This window comes from Amborella trichopoda, chromosome 9 (assembly GCF_054954075.1).
Source record: "Amborella trichopoda isolate Santa Cruz 75 chromosome 9, AtrichopodaSantaCruz75HAP2 v2.0, whole genome shotgun sequence".
In the NCBI taxonomy this organism is placed as follows: Eukaryota; Viridiplantae; Streptophyta; class Magnoliopsida; order Amborellales; family Amborellaceae; genus Amborella; species Amborella trichopoda.
Window position 1 is genome coordinate 16,211,481 of NC_142344.1, and position 22,532 is coordinate 16,234,012.

General features: G+C 35.2%; 1 protein-coding gene and 1 long non-coding RNA gene across 3 annotated transcripts; one reads left to right on the forward strand and one right to left on the reverse strand.

Moving 5' to 3' along the window:
- Positions 1–5,819: 5,819 nt before the first annotated feature.
- On the reverse strand, positions 5,820–7,782 carry LOC18424498 (putative glutathione S-transferase). Of its 2 annotated transcripts, none has more exons than XM_006829084.4 (2): positions 7,341–7,782; positions 5,820–6,380 (listed from the first exon to the last, which is right to left on the reverse strand). In XM_006829084.4, the coding sequence occupies exons 1-2, from the start codon at positions 7,701–7,703 to the stop codon at positions 6,048–6,050; spliced, it is 696 nt and encodes a 231-aa protein (XP_006829147.3). In that variant the 5' UTR covers positions 7,704–7,782; the 3' UTR covers positions 5,820–6,047. The 2 variants fall into 2 exon arrangements, with proteins under 2 accessions (XP_006829147.3, XP_020517296.2); XM_020661637.2 differs by having other exon boundaries at positions 5,820–6,344; positions 7,341–7,753.
- A 4,314-nt stretch (positions 7,783–12,096) lies between these two features.
- Positions 12,097–13,397, forward strand: LOC148780419 (uncharacterized). The gene is made up of 2 exons (XR_016041678.1): positions 12,097–12,366; positions 12,881–13,397. It is a non-coding gene; the product is annotated as an uncharacterized LOC148780419 (long non-coding RNA).
- The last annotated feature ends 9,135 nt before the right edge of the window (positions 13,398–22,532 follow it).

Genomic DNA, 22,532 nt, shown 5'->3' on the forward strand with positions numbered 1-22,532 from the left:
AATAAGGAATTTGGTTTGTAATGAATTTTTTAATATTCTTCACATTATGGTAAAGATTAAAAATTGTTTTTGTCATTAATACTCACTTTAATTCAAAAATAGATTCGTTAAAATCTATTTTTTTCATTAATTGTCAACTTCATTTGAAGAAAAAGAGAAATATGATCTACTAAACATGCCCTTAAAATTCTTTCTCTCTCCTCTCATATTACTTTTACCATGTGTACGACCTCCCTTTGAGTTGATGTAGATTTCGGTCCATGTTGTGAGTTCCTCCTTTTTTCTTCATCTTTGATGGTCGTGATGAGCTCCTCGAATTTTGGGGCCTTTGATTGAACGGAAAGACAAGTTACGAATGTTTCTCATGAATTAGGAAGTGAATTCATGAGATGAATCACTTGCATGGGTTCAATAGGTTTCATGCTGGTGTCTTCTATCTCTCGGATTAGTGCCCAAAAGGTATGCACATGGCAACAAAATTGAAAAATTGGAAAGCTCCTAAAACATCACCAAAGCTTCCTCAAGGAAAAAGCTTTCTAAAACATCACATAACCTTTTTTTCAAGCCAAAATTTGATCCAACAAAATTGGAAAGCTCCTAACAGTAGGGCATGCCACCTTAAGTGGCACTCATGGGCCCCACCCATAAACTGGTTGCAAAACAACACCTTAGTATGTTTAAAGAGGCGTTATACTCACTCTGATTCAATCCAACATGAATAATGTAATGAAATTTCTCGAACTGCATGCTAGGTGCGCGTTCAAAACTTGTAAGCCTTTCTGCAGCTCACAAACTTAGTGGTGATTAGCAGGTCATTGGATTGTGCAGGAGGAAGCAACTGGATTCTTTATTCGTAGAAATAGAGTTCCGAGGGTAATTGTGACCTCCCCATATCAAATGTAAATGGTCTTATTTTATACTTTCCCTTGAAAAAATTGCTTTCTTTTCTTCCGTAGTACTTTATAACATGCACTATTCTATGTTTATTTCATTAAATTGTTGTTATTGTTGTAAATGCATTTTGGTTTGATAAGTCATGAAAAAGTAAATTTTTGGAGTATATGGAGCGAAGTCTTTGTATTTGGAACATGGCAATGAAAGGTTGTCGATGCCGGTGGGCCACGAGGACTTCCAAGTTTGTTATAGTAAGGCTGTCACTGGTCGTATTTCAGTGTTATGCTTTTCACTTGATGAGGAGGTATGCCATTTCCAATGGTAGAAAGCAAAATCCTTGATGTCTTTTTTTGTTTGTTTGTTTCGCATGATGTGGATTATGGCCTTCTTCCATCAATTCTCTTAAGCAAGTACATGTATTTCTCAAGTAAAATAAAGGGGTACGATGACGTAATAGAAAGAGAGCGCCTGCTTGTTAAGGAAAACACGTATAACATGCTATCGTATACCCAATCACCCGATCTTACGGTTCAAAGTCGCTTATTTACTGCTCAACAGTCATCCAAAAGAAAAGACTCTCTCTCAAGACTTGTTCTTGGCAGCGAGCCCAGACTGTCATTGCGAATGAAAGCTAGTGAGCATCGGATCAAAAGGTGGTAGGTTCTCTCCAATTAATGGAACATCCAACAAATCACTGGTACATACTCGAAGCCGACGAAAATCCCCAGGCTCGATGAACTTTTACACTCCCAACCTCCGTGAGAACTTGAGGGCAACATGAAACCCAATGCTGAAGAATATCGGAAAGTACAATCATGTTGCCTTTGCAGAACTTCCCCTCTAGGCCTTCTTCCAAAATTGAAAGGTACTAGAGCAATTCTTGGACAACCTTCTCTTGTTCATCTCCCTCTGAGTATGACATTCTCCATAGAAGAGGAAGCATCTCTACAAGCCAAAAAGAAAAGAGAGGTATGAGATAGAATGTAGTATTTTCACATAGAGGTTCATTGGTCACGCATATTGTTGTCTGGTACAGCCTTAATTTGCATGAAATTTGTGTCGTTTTGGCACTTGATGACAATGGAAAGAGGAAAGTATGAATCATAGAACGTTTATGCATTTGCACTGGCCAGAGAGTGAGAGAGAGGTACTATGGAGAAACATTTCATACAGAATTGTATGGCATAGGGTATGCAGAATGGACATTTTTATTTGTAGATTCTGACACCGGAATCCAGCAGAAAAACACATACGGTAGCATCCACCAGTCTGTTCCTACTGACAGACTGAAGAGATCACTTTTACTTGGGTTTGTGCATCACTGAGAGTTGTGTTTAATTTTCCTGCTGGTAGTGGTGTAATGCATATTTGCCCAGTTACTACTATATGGATCTGTATAATTATAATGATCTATGTGGTCATCATAACAGCATGACCATGAGGTTTTCTCGTGTCTCACCAGTGGGTTGGATATTGATGGAGAGGACTCTGTATGTCCCACTAACCTTTTCATCGATGCAATCCTATATCCCTCCATCATCATCCAACATATAGATCGAATAGTGACTGACCTTATGGTCATTACTCTTACTATAACCACATCGAACATTATTTGTTTCTCCTCGTACATTTAGAAGCGTAGCCTTACCCCACTAATGGTACACGATATTGTACGGCATCCACCGTTCTTTCTCCAAGACAGACGGCAGAGGGTAGTCATCCACCTGGTCATTGTTAATCTCTACTGTTCATCCTCTCCAGATGCTTTACCAGAAACTTTCTAAATCCGAACTCTGAAAAACTAGAATATGCTATAGTGATTAGCAAGGGAAGAAGGGTTATCTCATCATCTCAGAATTTGGCCCAAATCCGTGGGACTGCTCTCTCATGAGGAAGTTTGGCCAAGGTGGGGTTTTTGTGGCCATGTTTCTTTTGTATATATTCTAAGATCAACAAGGATTCAGCCACTGCATTTGGCCATGTAAGAGGAAGGGGACCTTCTTGTAAACCGGGTTGCAGTGTAAGAGTGAGTGGCTTGTGATAGAAAGATCTATGTACTGGTATTGGATTCCCTGGTGCTTCAACAGCCATTCTGTTCTTGACTGAATGACCACATTTCAAACACTTTCTCCAGCCATTCGTATGAAGAAACTCTCTCTTTTGTGGGGACTAATATGGGCTTGCCACCTAGTTTCTCAAACCAAATCAATGGGCTTTTTACTTAGGGCTCATTTGGTTCATATGAAAACGTGCATCATGAGACGCTTTTCATATGAAACATGCAGTTACACATATGTGGTTCGTGCGTAAAGCAGATGAAAACTTTTTCCATAGGAAAAGGTTCTACTACCACCAGGAGCAAATGGTGTGAAAAGACATATGCATCCTGGGGAGTAAAACCAAAAAAAAAAAAAAAATTTTTTCTCATCCATCTGCCATCTCTCTCTCTCTTTTGAAGCTAGTTTTTAGAGAGAGAGTTTTTGTAGAGAAAGAAATTAGGTTTCTATAGAGAAAATGATTTTTAGAGAGAGAAATTGGGTTTAAAGAGAGAATAGGTTTAAAGAGAAAGAGATTGAGGTTTTAGAGAAAATGGGATTTTAGAAAGAGAAAATGGGTTTTAAGAGATAATGAGAGATTAGGTTTCTATAGAGAGAAAATGAATTTTTAGAGAGAGATTGAGTTTTTAGAGAGAAAAAATGGGTTTTTAGAGAGAACGAGAGATTTGGTTTTAGAGAGAACGAGAGATTTGGTTTTAGAGAGAAAAAGAGATTGGATTTTTAAAAAGAGAGAGAGAGAGAGATTCGGTTTTAGATAGAGAAAATGGGTTAAGATTAGGTTTTTAGAAATAAAGAGATTGAGTTTTTATAGAGAGAATAAGTTTTAAAGAGAGAAAGAGGTTGGATTTTTAGAAAGAATGGACTTTTAGAGAGAGAAATAGAGATTGGGTTTTTAGAGAAAGAAAATGAGTTTTTAGAGAGATAAAGAGAGATTTGGTTTCTAGAGAGAAGGTTTTTAGAGAGAGAGAGATTTAGGTAATAGAGAAGGAAAGAGAGATCGGGTTTTTAGAGAAACAAATAGAGATTGGATTTTTAAGAAGAGAAAATGGGTTTGAGAAAGAGAGAGAGAGATATATTTGGGATAGTTTACCAATGGATTATCAAACATAAGAAACTGATGCACATAAGTTCTAGATATGTTGACCAAACATGAGAAAAAAATAAAATTGGAAAACTATTACACAGGGAACTGTTTACATATGAAAACTGTTTTATACTCGCATTAACCAAACGAACCTTTAGTGTCTCTTATGCAAGAAAAAACTACAACCTTTCTTACCGCACCACATTAAATGAATTATATCGGCTGCCCTGGCTTCATTCAAAAGCCAAAAAGATTATTCCCATTTTATATTTTCATAGTCGTGGGATGGGTTTCCGATGCTGGCAAATGGTACGATTATCTTCTATTGTTGCATATCGGGATCTCCCAAATTAGGGCCTGTTTGGCAAATTAGAATATTCAAATTTTTGAAAATTTAAATAAAAGCATTGCCTGCTTTTCATATATCTGAATTATATATTATCTCGAAATTTGTCTTTTTGTGCATGTTTAATTTATCTTCTTGTGTTTTAGAAATTTTTAAGATTTAAGATACTTGATTGTTTGGATGAAAAATCACAATAAATTGAATTTTTTTCATTAAGCACATTTGATTTGTAAAAAACTTGTATTTTATATCGCTATTAAAGATAGGTACTCTTCATAAAAAGTATGTATCAAAATCAATAATTTATATAAGCACAACGCAATAAAGACATAAAGAGGGAGTTCAAGAGTAACATCAAACCTTTATTTTTAATAAGATATTAAGATTGCACGAGAGGAATAGAGGGAGACAATTTGTTTTGAATTGAAATTTTATTGCCGTTCCATATAAGAAAGTTGCTCCATTAGAAAATCAATATAGAGACATGATCCCAAATTAAGCTAATTGTAAAGAAGTTATTTAAAAAAAAAAAATGGGCAGATTTATAAAAACTTGAAAATATTGAAAATTGACGATCCAAAATGTATTACAAGATGCACTATTTTCAAAACTTGAAATCTAATTTTTTTCTCACGTCCATGCATCTTGAAGTCGAGATGATCAATTTGAAGATATTTGAGCTTCAAAACACCCTCTTGTAGTGAAATGTTTTGGGGCATGCTCTAATTTGATTGTTTCGAGCATCGCACTTGTATTTTTCTTTACAATATTGAAGGGGAGGCAAATATCAGCTCCCGAAAACAGTGGAGTTCGACTAATTTGTTCCTAATTTTTTTTCACCCAACCCATTTCGAACACCAAATAATTGTGAATTCATTTCCAAGCGCCAATGCTATACTGGAAATCCAGGGAAAAATTGCCACGACTGATTAATAAATAGTTGTAGTCTATAACGATTAGTCATGAAAAGATACTTGCAACTCCTTTCTCAGAAAAAGACACTTGCAAACCTATAAATAGAGTTTTGTTTTCCTCATTTTATTTTAGTACTCGTTTCTCTCTCTCTCTCCAACGTTTCTACCGGTTCTCTAAATCATGCTCTTTCTACATTGATTTCTCTCTCTACATTGAGGCAACTCTAACTCTTTGTAAGCTCACTTTTTTTAATGCAATTATCAGTGTGTTTTTTTTGTGTCACTTTGTTTTAAGATGTCCCGAGGAATATTTTGCCCAATCTGCCTTTTTGTTAAGTGATTCTTACAGTAAGGGGGCAAAAATATAGGCTTATTGTAGGAGAAACAGGTCTATCGTTCTTTGTATTTTCTTAAATCTTCCTCAACCAAATACTACTGCCTGCTTTTGTTTCACCTGTCCAATATTTCAAGACAAATGACCTATCTAGGAACCTCTCGGTTATTTGAGGATTTTAGAAGATCCATTTTAGATAAATGGAGGGTCAAAGCACCTTAGCATAAATTCTTTAAGCAACAATCACTATGGCCTAAGATACGATCTCCTTAGTTACTCAACTCTTGTGAGCAAAGAAATCTTCCACAATCCAACTCTTTCCACTTTTTCTTGTTATTATTTTTTGACTCCATGTGAAAACCTTAAACTAACAGACTGATATCATTAATTCGGAGAAAATTTCGCTGCGAGCATGTCTTCATAGCAAGCTTTTATGGTAGGCGCGAAGCTTATCACGAGGAGGAAAGCTCTCCTTGACTAGATCAATGCTTGTGAACTCTTCAATCCAAGAACTAATGAGTGGAAATTTCTCAGAATCTATAAATTTTGTGCCAATTGCTTCCCCAAGCACTTCGAACCAGATGCTTAAACAACTCGCAGAAATATCGACAATGCTGATTGCTTCTCCACCAAAGAACTTCCCTTTGAGGCCACCCCTTTTTAGGGTTTTAAGAGCCTCTTCTGCCTCCTTCATTGCTTTTTCTTGTTCCTCCCCCTGTGTTTTGAGAACCATCCCAAGTGTTGGTATGAACTGAGGTAAAAGGGAAAAAGTGTGAGCCACCCTTTAAGTTATCATCGGCACCTATGGTTCTTTTTGGAGAGAAACAAATTGGAAATCATGCTACACGCCAAGTTTCAAAATGGAAAATATTAACACGCCAACACCATTTATTTTACAAACAAACTTGTTCTTCTCATTGATGCTCATTATGACAAAAAAAAAAAAAGAATAAAAAAAACGACAGAGAGAGAAGATTGAAACTGTAAAATGCCGTCATGGTACATGAATAGTCTCATGTGAAATTGGATAGCTTGGAGAACTGTTAAGACACTCGGTTGATGCCACTTGGACTTGGCCGAGTTACTCGTCCTCACCCTAAAGGCAAAGTGAGTTTTGGGTACGAAGGTTGTGCACCATATTTGAAAATTTTATTTATATTAATATGTAAATTTTATCACACATATGCTTGAATGACTCTTTGGGCAGTGCCATGCACATGCCCCAACATGATGTGGAGGTTCGAGCTCGCAACATGGGAGCTCCTCAAAGACAAAAAGAAAAAAAAACAATGATTAAACTCAGGACCTCTAATAATAAAAAAAAAGAAAAAAAAAAGAAAAACGATTGAAAATGAGTGTGGATACATAATAATTAGCATGCTTTTCAACATATGATGTCAAAATGTGAAGGCTATAGTTTATATAGTATATTTTAATCAAATTTTATTTTTAAACTTGGGATAGACTCGGGCGAGTTTCACGTATTTGCCTGAACAATTTGCATATGTTTTAGAACACTAGCTTAGAATATGTCAAAGAGGTCAAAAAATCCTCGAGGCAGGATAGTGACATATACACTCCGCCATCCGATTTCATAGTAATGGTCAAGGGTATTTTTGATCACCTTGTACCAAAAAAATAAAATGAATGGTTGTTATTAGATAACCTCCAAAATAAATAGTAGGGCAAATTACCCAAGTGTCGACTTTACCTTGTCATCAATGAATTTCGACCAGAAACGAGTTGTGGCTCTGTCGTAGGGGTCTTGTGGCATGAGGTGGTTTTCAGGCCATGTTTCCTCTATATATTCTAATATTACCACCCATTCGGACACTGGATTGTTGCCGTGAATGAGCACAGGAACCTTCTTGTGAATAGGGTTGGATTCTAAGAGAAGGGGGCTCTTATTTTTGAGATCTTCTTCCATGTATTCATACTCAATACCCTTAAGTTTGAGGGCCAATCCAACCCTGTAAACAAAGGGGCTTGCCCATGCTCCCAACAATCTCACTTTGTGCTCGTTCTTTGCCATTGTTGAGTAGTCGTGCTCATATTCTCCATTCTTTGCCCCCATTTATACATGGAAGACCTAAATATCGGCTTTAAAGGTTGTGTTATTGAGTTGGATTTTGTCCATTGGAAAGTTTGAGCCCGATAGCATTGGGGTCCTTTGAGGTCAAAAAATTTACTCTCTCACTCTCCTGACAATTGACTAGTACATTTACGTCATGGATTATGTCATGCATGATTTTCTCGTAAAGGGTGCGGTTTTCATTTTTTACCATTAATACCATCCTACTGATATCTTTAAAAAAAATTACTCCTATTCTACTTAAAAAATGGGTAGGAATCTGTTTTCCCCTATTGATATTATCCAAAAAACTAAAAGAAGACTCACTCTCTCCTCGCTCTTCTTCTTTGTTGATTGATTGTATAAGGCATAGTGGCACATACTACGTCATTGGTGATTTACTTCTCTTTTTTTTTTATTGGAAAATATTATTAAAAGGATTAAACTAAGAAAGAGTTCATATATACTATTTAAATTTCGTATAATATAAAAGTAAAATACAATTTCAAATATCCAATAAAAAAAAAGTAATATTGACACTAGAAATCTCTCTAATTGATCATTTAAACTGTCGTATATATTTGATATTAAAAAAATAGATTTCAAGACTTAAAATAAGTGCATCTTGTAACACATTCACTAAATCATTTATTTTTAATATTTCTAAGTTTTCAGTTATGTACGCAAACTGCATAATTTTGGAGCGTTAAATTTCTCAATTAAAGATGAATTGTATTTCCATGCCATTGTTATGATGTCAATGAAGGGTTCAAAACATCTTATGTATCACCATAGAATTTGCTTGTGAAATTCATTTGAAAAGAGTACCTCCGCAAAAAAATTGTTGAAAATTATCTAATTAACCTTGTTCAAGGTTGGAAATCCAAAACAACTAGAGGCGTTGCGATTTTTTTATTCCAATCTTTTTTATCTTCCAAAACCCTAAACTCAAATAACCTCACCATATATAATTGACGCAAACAAAATTTGAAATGATACTCATCTCTCTCAAAAGTTAAAGCAGCAATGTCTCTCTCTCTAAAACCCACCCATCTCTCTCCAAAACCGACGCAGCTCTCAAACCCTACAACGTCTCATTCTCTCTCTGAAAGAAAAGAAAAAAGAAGTGCAACAGGGTCAAAGCATTCACCCTATATGGGCCTTCTAACACTGGCAATCTCTCAGAGCTCGAATAGAGAATTCAATTCTCGTTCTCTTTCAAAAGTCATGACTTTAGTGATTAACAAATTATAAATTTATTGCATTTTTGCATAGGGCAATGAGCGGATCATGACTTTCCAACATGTGCTTTCAATTCTGCTAAATCCAGTGAGAGGGATGCAAGAGAGAGAGGTGTTCAACGAATATTTGTTGCTTTACCACTGTCGCACTTTTTAGAGAGAGAGACGTTATAGAGGGTTGGGGGCTTGAGAGCTGTGGGTTTGAGAGAGAGAGAGAGAGAGAGAGGAGAGAGATGTGTGGGTTTTAGAGAGAGACGGTATGCTCTAGTGGGTTTCACAGAGAGAGAGGAAAGAGATGGTGTGGGTTTTAGAAAGACAGTATGCTCCAGTGGGTTTTACAGAGAGAGAGAGCAGAGAGATGTGTGGTTTTAGAGAGAAACAATATGCTCCATTTTGAAAGAGGGAAAGAGAGAGGTCATGTCATATGTTGTTTGGGTCAATTATATATGGTCAAAACGGGTTATTTGGATTAAGGGTTTTAGAAAAAGTTTTGAACCTTTGGATCTCATAATAAACGAGTTTCAAAATCCTACCAGAGAAATTTTTCATAAAAATAGATAAGAGAATTATTCTACAAAAATAACCAAGAATTGTCGTATATCGAGCAAATTAATAAACAACGAAAATTGTTTTATTAAAAGGTTCAGATAATATATTACAAGCATTATTTTTATGACTTCAATTTAATTTAATTTCTTTTCTTATAGAATGTTGTGATATTTTTCAACATTAAAACATCTTTTTATAGATTTTTTAGGTGCACGTTAGCTTTCTGGTAAAAGGTTGTTTTCCTTGATAATATGAAATTTATTTTCCCGACGAATTGCTACAATTCTGACTGCTACCTTGTTACACCACGGCCAATAATGACATTGCTGTATACAAAATTGGGAAGGTAAAATATGAACCCTAAATCTTGAAAAGTCCCCAATAAATAACAAGTTCAACATGAACAATAAATCTTCCAAGAGTGCTCGATTCTCGCAATCACAAGAACTAGGCATGCAATTAATCTCTATAGATGCTGAGCACCCAACGATCACGATCTATTGAAGAGAGGAATGCTTATAACATATCACAATCATCGATATTAAGGGTGATGCATGTTACGGGTGATTATTAATAGTGTATGTGACCATTTTAACAGTAATTTCACAAGTTTTTTAAAGCTCTATATAACGAGTCTTCTTCCCGTTCTAAAGAAACACAATATATACCATTATCTATACAAAAATATAGAAAGAATAAAAAACTCATCCATTTCTTTCTGCCTCCCTTTTTTTTCTCTCTCTAAAATACAAGACTCTTACGCTCTATACAATAGGGTTCTTGTTTGGGTGCATAAAACTAGAAGTGCAATAAGAGATCTTATGTTTTTTCTTTATTATGGGACAAATTGCATTTTGTTATGCACACCATTTACAATAGGGTGCGGTTTGTATAGAGCCGATGCCCTAAACAATCAAAGTAAAATGCACCTTCAAATAAAGTAAAAAAATGTAGTTTCAATAATGGAAATCTTTGTGATAGTCTTAAAATATATTTTCATTTTTAATTATAGAATTTAAAACTTAAAAAATAGTGTAGACGGAGGAGATTTATGCAAACTTGAAAAACTTTAAAATTGACGATAAAAAAATTAATTACAATATGTACTATTTTAAAACTTAAAATCCATTTTTCTTTGTGTCCATGCATCTTGAGGTCAAGATAATCAATTTGAGAGTATTTGAGCTTCAAAACAACCTTTTCTAGTGGAATTTTTGAGACGCGTTCTAATTTGAATGTTTAGAGCATCACACTCATATAAACTTTTTCCTTTCATGCCCCAGAGTTTGACTAATTTGTTCATATATATATATATATATATATATATATATATATTTGCCCATTTTTCACTCAACCGATTTGGAACACAATGTTATAGCAAAAGTATTTAGTGGCCCCACATTACCACAATGTACACTTGTTCGCCCAACGACCACTTTATGTAATTTGAATGACCGTAAAATTCTCAAAGGCTTTGAGTAATGGAAAAAAGTATATTAAATGTTGTTATCTTTCTTGGAGAAATAAGTTTTGTACATTTTTTATTTTATTTAATTTGGATAGGTGGATTTGACACTTTCTAGAGGACGATCACTTTTTTATTACCAAATAGACAGTTATTTATCCAAAATTACAAGCATCACCTCCCCAATCTCATAGGGTTTTTCTTCAAAAGCTGTCCTCCTTTCTGACAATACAAGTACCTGATAGGAGTGGTGGTAATGTTATGAGAAAATTACAAAAAAGCCCTCCCCAATCTCATAGGGTTTTTCTTCAAAAGCTGTCCCTCCTTTCCGACAATACAAGTACCTGATGAAGTGGTGGTAATTTTATGCGAAAACTACAAAAAAAACCTTAAGCTCACACTTTTTACGCAACTTGCTTCCGATCTAATTTTTTCTCTCATTTTTTTCACGAAAACAAACTTTTTATGAAAATATTTTCATGGAAAAAAAATAATTTTTTTTTTTTTAAACGAAAATACTTTTCCCATATACAAAACTCATTTTGGCCTTTATATTGACTTTTGGACCTAGTACCACATTGTTAGAGCGTACAAGTTCCGGACTGGACTGCCTTTTACATAGTATCAGAGCCCTGAAATCCAGTAACATCTAGTACCGAACCGCCCTTTACAACTGCCGAACCGCCCTTTGCAACTATCGGACCACACTTTGCAACTGCCGGACCTTTACATAGTGCCAGACCCTGAAATCCAGTAACATCTACTACCGGACCGCCCTTTGCAACTTCCAAACCACTCTTTTCAATTGCCAGACCGCCCTTTGCAACGGCCGGATTACCCTTTACATATTGCCAGAGCCATACTACCGGACCGCACTTAGTGCAGGAGCCCTACTTCCCGACCACACTTTACACGGTGCCCGAGCCCTTATTTTGGTGGGATAGAGGAGAGAAACATGAGTAAGAAAAAAGATTAAGGGAAGGTAGTTTAAAATTTTTTTTATTTTTCATTTGGTTGGCGGCATATGCATAGATTGTGTATTTTGAGAAAAAATATGAGAAAAAAAGTAAAGTTAGGGTAAGTTATATAGAAAGTGTAGTATTATGGGTTTTTATATATATTTTTTTCTTTTTAAAGTGAAAGAGTTGCTCGGGGGTTTGAATTACCGGACAGTTCTCCTGAGAGTTTGTTTAGTTGTTTGATGACCGATATTCGAAATACGAGACATCTGTATGGGATTCTCTCTCACTAGATCAGCGTGAGTGGCGCTTTCTCTCACTCTCTGAATAACGGGCCTCCCACTCTCAGACAAAACAGTAAAAGGTTCTCTCCCTCTGAGACTGGTTCGCTCTTTGCCTCTATATTCCTTCCCCTCCCACAGCCCATCCGCCCACAAGTACAGGTTACACAGGTATCGGAAAAATACTTTTCTATTTATAAATGGAAAATTTTGGAAGACAATTTTTGAAATTAAGAAGACACTATTATCATGTACGGTTAACCTATTCTCTAGAGAGAGAAAAGAATATGGTGTGATAAAATTTTGGAAGACAATTTTTGAAATTAAGAAGACACTATTATCACGTACGGTTAACCTATTCTCTAGAGAGAGAAAAGAATATGGGGTTATCACACCATATGAGGAAAACCCCCGTATAGTTGTTCAGTATTTCGAATTGGATAACTCTTTTATTTTTAAAAAAAAATAGTTCTCTCTTCATGTCGCCATTTGTATTGCCGGACACAACTTAGAAAAATACAGAGTGCTGCTCGTAATTTTGGATACATGAGTTTCCCATTTGGTAATTGACCCCCATGATGTCTGTACTCTTAATTTAAAAATAAAAAAACAAAATTTGGAACTCAAAAACCTTTGATCGATCCACCCCCTTAGATTAGCTGTGCTGATCCATCCACCCTCCTAGATTGACTTTGCAGGTCCATTTAATACAATGCATATTTTTCTTTTCTCCAAACGGATTTTGCCTGCTGCTGGACTGCCTACAGCACACAGGAGTCGAAACAGGGGAAAGCCCTCGAGGAATTTCAAGAGGGCCGAAAAACCCTAGAAGAAGTGCTCGAGGGGAAGTTTTTCAGTGAAGAAAATATTGGATTTGTAGACATCATTGTAAATTTTCTAAGCTTGTGGATGGAAGCTCTAGGGGATGCTGCAAATATAGAGTATTATGATGCTGAGAAGACCCCACTTGTTCATTCTTGGATTGAGGAGTTCAGAAGCGTTGAGGTTGTGAAGGAGAGCCTGCCTTATCATGATATGTTTATTGCCTTTTTCAAAGGTTGCCGTGAGCTTGCTTGCTACCCCAACTTCCACCAAATCAAGGGAAATGGTGTAATTTAATTGTGTTGGTTGAAATTAAAAAATGTATTATGTACAATAAAGATTTGAGCTTTTCTCATAAAAGCAAGAAAAGCTGAAATCTATCTTTTCTTGTGTTCGAATAATGTAGGCCCATAGCGGTATTTATTTTAGGAAAATTATCTCTATATCACTCATTTTTATGTTTTATATCTTAATAGACTTAAAGTTTCAAAACATATATTGGATCATAAAAATTCTAAGTTTTATATTTTTTAACTCCTTAGGCTAACTTTATCTTTTTTAAACTTAGTTTTCTTCCCAAAACAAATTGAAGACAAACATATCATTTATAAACACCATCCTTTCTCTCTCTTCATGTGATTTTTCCTTAAATCTTTCTTTTTACCTATTTTCCCACTCTCTCTTCCCCCCTGTCCTCCGTTAGAGGGATAAAGATGATGAATTTTAGAGAGAACGAAATTTGGGGGCAATATATCACGTAAAGAGAGGAAGGGTTCAGAATGAGCAAGTTTTTTTTATATTTGGTAGGGTTAAAAAAATAGTTAAACGTGGATAAAGCTTAAGGGGTTAGGAGATATATTTTGAACCTTTAAATCTATTGAGATATGAAAATACAAAATAGAGAGTATGAGGATATTTTTTCTTTACTTTAAGCTTTTTTTATATTATTAAACTGTAGTGCACTCCGGAGTTGCTTCTTTTATATGCACATTCATTACTAAGGGAGCACCAATGAATAAACATGAGCTTGACTTCCAAATTTATTTTTCAAACCTTATTAGTCTTAATTTTGTACTATGTCTCTCTCAACAACAAATCTTATTGCTTACTCTTTCAGCTCAGATTCTTACTCTCCCCCCACAAAACCTACTCTCTCTATCTCAAACAAGTCAGTGGTACCAATATCTCTCTCTCTCTTTCTCCCTCTCTCTTTGGCTCTTTATACAAATACAATCTTACTAGCATTTTTCTCTCTCTTTCTCCCTTTCTCTATGCCTCTTTATACAAGTACAATCTTACTGGCTTCTTTCTCTCCACAGCAAATTTTGGTCGTCCTACTCCCTCTGTTCATACAAATCCATAGTTATGATCATAACTAGTATATTAAACTTCACTAATCCAAATAGGAAATCAATAAAGACCGACCGATTCCTGGTTGAAATAGATAATTGATCCGATTTTGATGGACTCACACCCCCATTCCGTCAGAAAAGTGGGTGACTTGTTAGGGAAACAGGCAATTTGGATTGCTTGAGTGACACAAGTTCTCACCTATTTTATATTTCAGTATATTTTTATTTTCATTTTTCAAAGTTAAAATGTAGTTTTTTTGGGAATTGATTCTCACAATAGAGGATTGGACATATTATCACTTCTAAATCACTAATTCATCGATCCAGACTAGATTTTCAAAAGGCCAGTTCACCCCAGAAATTATGATCACCGAGTCATCACCAATTTTAATATTTTTGTTATTTTCATTTTACTATTTTCAAAATTCAAATTATTATGTAATTTTTATTGGGGCCCTAGTCTGACACCAGAGAATTGGTCTGGTTCTTCGATCTAGATCGCTAGTTCTCCAATCCAGACTAGATTTTGGGAATGCTGGTTTGCCCGGGCAATGTAGTTTTTCAAACACTAATTATAACCACGATGAACCTCAGTTGTAAAAGTAATAATTACTGAAGTCTATGAATAAGACTATCAGAGAGTAAATAAATAAATAAATAAAATAATAAAAAAATAACTTAAAGCAATAGATCACTATACTCAAACATGGTGAGCAGATTCAAGGAAATGCAAATTATTCAAAAGAATTATCACAGTTATGGTCAATGTTTAAATATTCACCTCACGCTCATGACTTAACCCTTGCTCGAGGAAAATAACTCTGGAGAGTCCACGTGGACTTGCCTGAGTACTATGCACCTAAAATTTTTTTAGAGAGAGAAGCTATCTTAAAACTTTAGAGAGAAAAAACTTAGAGAGAGACATGCTTTAACATTTTAAATAGAGAAAAATATCTTAAAATTTTAGAGAGAAACAATGTGACGTTTTAGAGATAGAAATTACTTGAATTTGTTTTAGAGAGATAAATTATCTCAAAATTTTTAGAGAGAAAAGTTTCTCAAACTTAATGAAACAAATGACATGGTAATGAATAATACAATCAAAAGTGTTGAACGAAAAAAAAGAAACATGAAAATGTTATGTATCCATGTACCCTCCAAACAACAGCTTAGAGTTGGCTATTACAGATCATTTTAAAAGGGCTTTCTCTTCTAAAGGTAGACTTACACCGAGGTTAAATAGTGTTCCATTCAAGGTGCTTTCAATTACTGATGTTTCTAAGTTGGATGCACAGGTTTCTATGGAGGAATTGAAATTTGCAGTCTTTTCACTTTCTAGTGATAAAGCCCCAGGTCCAGATGGTTTTCTACTTATTTTCTTTCGAAAATTCTAAGACTTGGTTAAGATGGAGCTTTTGGAGATGGTAAGGGGTTTTTTGATGAGGGGTAATTATATAAAGGAGTTCACTTTTATAACGCGGATTCCCAAAAAGTCCACCATTATAGAGTCGTCAGATATTCGGCCCATTAGCTTTCTCAAGAGTCTCTATAAAATTATTGCCAAAATTTTGGCAATGAGGCTAAAAGGGTTTTGCCGTCGATTATTTATAGTCATCAATCAATGTTCATTTAAGACTCTTATTTTGGATAGTCTGCTAGTGGCACAAGAGTGTGTTCACTAAAGGGTACTAAGCCAACTACCAGCGGTTGTGATTTAATTAGATATGGAGAAAGTTTATGACATGGTTGAATTGGGTATATTACTAGAAATTATGAAATAAATGGGTTTCTCTGAGCGTTGGAAGAGTTGGATATATGGTTGCCTGTCATCTGTTCATTTCTTAATGCTAATAAATGGAAGCCCAAAAGGTTTCTTTAAGGCCTCTAAGGGATTACGCCAGGGTGACCCCATGTTTTCATTTCTCTTCACACTTTATGCATAATGTTTTAGCTTGATATTAAAAAATGTGGAGATTGCAGGTAACTCTATGGGATTCTAGGTTGGGGTTAATGGCCTTAGTGTATCTCACCTTCAATATGCTGATGATACATTGATATTCTGTCAAACGAGTGTTAATCGAGTATCTAATATTGCTCTCTTTTTAACTTGTTGTGAAGTAGCTGTGGGGCTCAAAGTCAATTTCAATAAGACTTCTCTTATTGGTATTAATTGTAGATATGAGTTAATGAAGGAGCTTGATGTTGTTTTGGGGTGTAAAGTGGGTTTCCATTTATTTATTTGGGGATTCCTATTACTGTGGGGAGGAAACCTATCTCGGTATGAGATACTATTTTGCATAGAGTCCACGTTAAACTAGACTTGTGGAAACCAAAATATTTATCCTTGAGAGGAAGGGTAACTTTGTTACTGTCTTGCTGGCAAACTTACCGTACCAAATGTTAGTTATTAAATGTTGTCTTCTATAGTTAAAAAAATCGAGAAGATGATGAGAGATTTTTTGTGGGGTTCCAATATTGATAATAAGAAATTTCATCTTCTTCGATAGGATAGAGTATGTACACCCAAAAGCAATGGTGGATTGGGCATTAGAAAGGTGGGGTTACTTAACCAAGCTTTGTTATCCAAATGGTGGTGGCGCAGCCTTGCCCTTAGAGATCATTTATGGTTCCAAATCCTTTCCCACAAATATGGAATGGATAGGCTTGATGTTTGGATTGGGGGTGGGGGTGGAAGCCAGAGCCATTCTAGTATTTGGTGTGATATTTATCTGTGCAAACAACTGATTTTGAGTAATATAGGATGGTTGGTTAGTGACAACAGAAAGATACTATTTTGGAATAAAAAATGGGTTGGGGAGATGCCTCTTAAATGGGCTTTCCCAGACGTGTTTGATGGAATGGTGCTGCCTAATGCCAAGGTTTCAGAAGTGGTTGAATTTATGGGTGATGGTATGGTATGAAATGTCAATTTCAACTATAATAGGATAAATGTAACAACTCTATCTAGCTATCTCGCCCTTATGGATATGCTCAATAAGATTGTTATTCATAGGGAAGTAATGAGGTAGTCTGGGAAATTGAGAATGATGCTCTATTATCAGTTAAATCACTCTATCGGCTTCTCTTTCATGATCGGGTTACGTGGTCTCTACCTCAGGTGGCATATTTCTGGAAGTGGCCTATTCTTCATAAAGTTCAAGTATTTCTATGGTTCGCTGCACAAAATAAGGTGTTAACTGTGGATAACCTTATCAAGAGAGGTAAGATCCTCCCAAATATATGTCTGATGTGTACAGATGATGGTGAGTCAGGAGCCCATTTGTTTCTGCACTATGTGGTGTCAACTAGGATATGGTCTTGGTTAATGGCCCGTGTTGGTGTTTCACTTGTTATTCATCAATGTGTGTTTGGTGTGGCGACTAGCCTTAATCCTCCTCATCTTCCCAAGGCAGGTAAGAGGGTATAGCTGATTAGCTTAGCTGCGATTCTACAAGAAGTCTGGAAAGAAAGGAATAAAAGAACCTTTGAAGGGGTCGGTCTAGCTTGTGACAGACTTCTCAACACAATTAAGCATTACCATCTGATACCGGTTGTCTGTTGTACCTGAGGGCTAAGCCATTGCTGAAGTTGATGTATCTCTAAACCTTGATAACTTTTATTGTTTGAATTTTACAAAGTGTCGACCGAGATCAATTTGGACTCCTCCGTCTCTGCGTGGCTTAAAACTAAAAATTGATGGTGGTTCTTGGTAACCCTGGTTTGGCTGGTGGGGTGGTTCGGGATTGGAATGTGAATGTTATTTTCTCCTATGCAGGGCCAGCTGGTGATACTACTGCTAATTATGCTGAGCTTTTTGCCCTTTGTGAGGGTTTGAAAATCTTCTTGGCTAAAAATCTGGGAACGAATGTGGTTGTTGAAGGTGATTCACAGAATGTGATTAGCTGGTGCAAGAGAGAGATGAAAATCCCCTAGACGTTGAGATCACCTTGAAGTCATCAGATCACCTCTCAATCTCCTTTGTTCATGTTTATCGAGAGGCTAATGATGTGACTGATTCCTTGGCTAAGTGTGATGCTACGGTTTCTTCAATTGTGGTAGCGGATGATGTAATCTTATCTTTGTAATTTCCCATTATCAATAAAACATTGTTAACATTGGTAAAAAAAAAAAATAGAAACAAAGAATTTTATTTTATTAATTAATTACCAATCCACAAAAAAATATAAAATATAAAATATAAAATTACTGGAAACCAAAAAGCAACCACAACACCGACATTTATGTGGGAATCTCTTTGAAAGAAAAAACCATGTGATAAACAAAATAAAATCCACTAAGAAAAGGTACAACGATTCTTCTCAAGCCGATTGAACGTGGCATGAGGATGTGGGAACAAGAAAAATAAATAAATCCATAGTTATTTATGTGAGATTGGGTTTACAGCTGTATCTGGGCTAGTTCCAAAATCATATCTGCAAAATTCCCTCTAAGCTTAGTAATCTTAAAAATAAGTGGGGTTATGTCGAATTCCAATCTAAAGATGAACCAACCTTAGAAGAGAGAGAAATTACCTAAAATGTTTAAAGAGGGAAATATCAAAAAAATTTAGAGAGAGAAACTACTCCAAATTTTAAGTTTTTGAGAGATAACATATCTTAAATTTTAGAGAAAAACTATGTGAAAATAGTTTAGAGAGAAAATCAATAGAAAGTTTTTAAAGAAAGAAATTATCTCAAAGCTTTATTGTTGAGTTCCAAGGTTGAAATAGGAGGGAAGTCGGCTTTGCAGGCGGTACGAGAGGGATAAGGTCCTAGGACCCGATTCTCCTTCGAAACGTAATTTGACGGGACTCATAGCCTTCCAACTATTCGATTTATTTGTACCAGAAATCAAGACGGGCCCGCATTTTCAATTATAAACAATTGGCTACTTCAGAGGCTCGTCTTTCTCTCTTTGAGTTTCCAACAAATTTTCTTAATATGCATTTTTCTCTTGCAATAATTGTAATGAATATTTTATTTTCCTTATCTGGATTTGGATCTGGACCTGCCTTGACCTTCCAGTCTCCTTGCACTTTTCTCATCAGATCTCCCTCTGCATTTGGTTAAGCATTACCATGTCTCTTCTTCAAATTATTAAAGAGAAGAGTTGGAAGTCACATTCTCCATCTCTATGATATCTTTTTCATAAAGCAATGTTGTGACTAGATGATTATACGAATGAGGAAGTTAGAATAATAAAATTACAACCTTATCCTCATCATCCATTTTAGCATCAATATTCATAATTCACAATTTTCTATTTCTACAAAACCCCTCAAAAGTTTCCCTCTAATTTTCTAGCTCTTTTCTCTCTCTAAAATAACCCATTTAAAGAAAAAGCAAACTCCATATGGAAAGTACATGTAGCCAATCTCAAAACACTAACTTTATATAAACTTAACTAATCCCATAAAATAAAATACGGATTCAAGGCATATATATCAACATTAAGTTCCCTTCTTTGTAATAGGTCCATCTAATATTTTGGTTACGCCTAAAATAATTATCACGGAGAACCAACAATCTCACTCCACCAATGGTCATGAATCAATCTGGTGAGGAGTAAAACATTAACAAGGTCCACATAATTAGAAGACATTTCTTATTTCATGTCAAATATTCTTTCAAAATAATAATAATAAGGAAAAACAATCCACATATTCAATACCATATACAAAAGATTGCTTACTGCAATCTATAAATTTCCAATTAGTCATCCTCATACAATTATTTCAATATCCATGTTAATTATAGTAAGAGTGCAAATAAGTAAGCTAGTCTATGGTTAATGGTCAAATTTCATGAACAAATGTCATTATTAAATTAACACTTAATATTATCATTGAAAAAAAAAATGCCAATTATTAGATTGAAATTTCACATAACAAAAAAATAGTTAAACAAGCACAAAAACCCACAATCCGCCATCCTTTATTGTTCTACTTTAACGCTTAACAAAAGAGATTCAATTTTTTTTCAAAAATACTTGTAATGCATCCCATTAGTAAAGCCCTCTCAAAATGTATAAATATATTTTATTATTAAAGTGGTTTTATGACCCAAAGAATAGGCTTTTTGAGCCCCAAAACCCCAATCCTCTATTACTCATACTTTTTTTCCCAACTTAACACACAACTATTACACATTTGTGGGATTTTCTTGATTATTGGACCAACTGTTAATACCCTAGAGTCATTGATTCAATGCAAGCAAAAATCATGAAAACCTCTATTAAAAATAAATAAATAAAATGAATAAAAAAGTATGGGATGTTAAATCTACAGGAATAATAGTCGATAGATTGTCAAATGTCTTCGGTTGTGGAGCTTCTGATGGCTGATCTGCAGAGAGAGTGAGAGCTCTGGGTAGAGAGAGACAGGATAGGGAGAGAGAATTGTTAGAAAAATGCAATTCTGCATAATGAAAGAAACGCACTCAGTGACCGAGCATGTCAATAAAATGACAGTGCTCGGAAAGGACCTTGCTGCAGTTGGGAATCCAGTCCCCGATCGCATACAAGTGTCCATTATCCTTAACAATTTCCCTCTTTCTTGGGAGTCTGTTGTAATTGCATTGAACAATTCTACACAAGGGATAACCATGTTAAATATTCCCATGCATCTTAATATTGACGTTGAGATAAGAATGATGAAGAAGTCAAATGAGCTCCACTTTGCCCAAAGTTCATCTTCTCAGATACTCAAGAAACCTTTCAATTATCAGGAAAATACTAGGTATAAGGGAATGAGGAGAAATTTCTAAAATAAAAAGAATAACGTTGAGAAGACCTGTTTTTATTGTAAGAAAATTGGGCACATCAAGTTTAATTGTCCTAAACTGAAAAATAAAATTAGGAACCAAAATAACAACCTTGTTCGAAATAATCAAAATAAGAGAAAGGACTTGATCTGCGTAGTCCTAAAATCAATAGTTGTCGATCATGACTTGAGAAATTGGTGGGTCGACTCAGCCTCCACTCGACATGTCTCGAGGACCAAGGATGGATTTACATAATTGAAAGAGATTGCAGCCGGTAACCAATAGATTTATATGGGAAATGACACCTACTGCGATGTACTAGGTGTTGTACTTTTAAGCTATGTTTACCAGGAGGAACAAATCTCCTATTGACTGATACATTGTATACGCCCAATATGAGGTGCAATTTGATTTCTGTCCCAAGGTTAGACGACAAGGGTTATGAAATAAGGTTCAGATCTGGTCGGGTTACCATTGGGAAGCATTCTAGAGCTTTGGTGTACAGTACTAAAGTTGACAATTTGTACCGACTGAATATTAATGAAAGTTTATCATTTTCTGGTGATATTGATGCTTCTTTTAATGCTTTTGTGTATGAATGATCCATATTTATGGCACTTAAGATTATGACATATAAATAACGACAAAATGAATCAAATGGTTAAAAGATGCTTGCTCTCCAATTTAAGAGAAATTGTATTCAAAACATGCGAACCATGTATTTCTGGTAAATTAACTAAGAAGCCTTTCTCTAAAGGGAAAAGGTTTAGTGAACTACTTAGTATTGTTCACTATGATATATGTGGCCCATTAAATGTGAAAACACATAGAGGTATGAAATATTTCATAACATTTATAGACGATTATTCACGTTATGGATATGTATACCTAATTAGTAAGAAATCATATGCATTAGAAACATTTAAAGAATATAAAACTGAGGTAGAAAATCAGTTAGATATACATATTAAAATTCTTCGAACAGATAGGGGAGGTGAATATTGTTTCGCCTTATTTTTTGAATTTTGTAAGGAGCATGGTATAATTCACCAAACAACGTTGCCATATACACCACAACAAAATGGTATAGTTGAAAGGAGAAATATAACTCTAATGGACATGGTTAGGTCCATGATGAGCCATTCAAATTTATTACCTCATTTTTGGGGTGAGGCTCTCAACACTGTAATATATATCTTTATTCGTATTCTAACTAAACTATAGACTTGACCCCATATGAATTATGGACAGGTAGGAAACCTGACCTTACTATCTTGAAAGTTTGGGATTCTTGGGCACATGTGCTTACATCACCACAAAATAGAGATAAATTACAAAGTAAAACTATAAAATGCTATTTTATAGGCTATTCAAAAAATTCTAAAGGGTATAGATTCTGTAA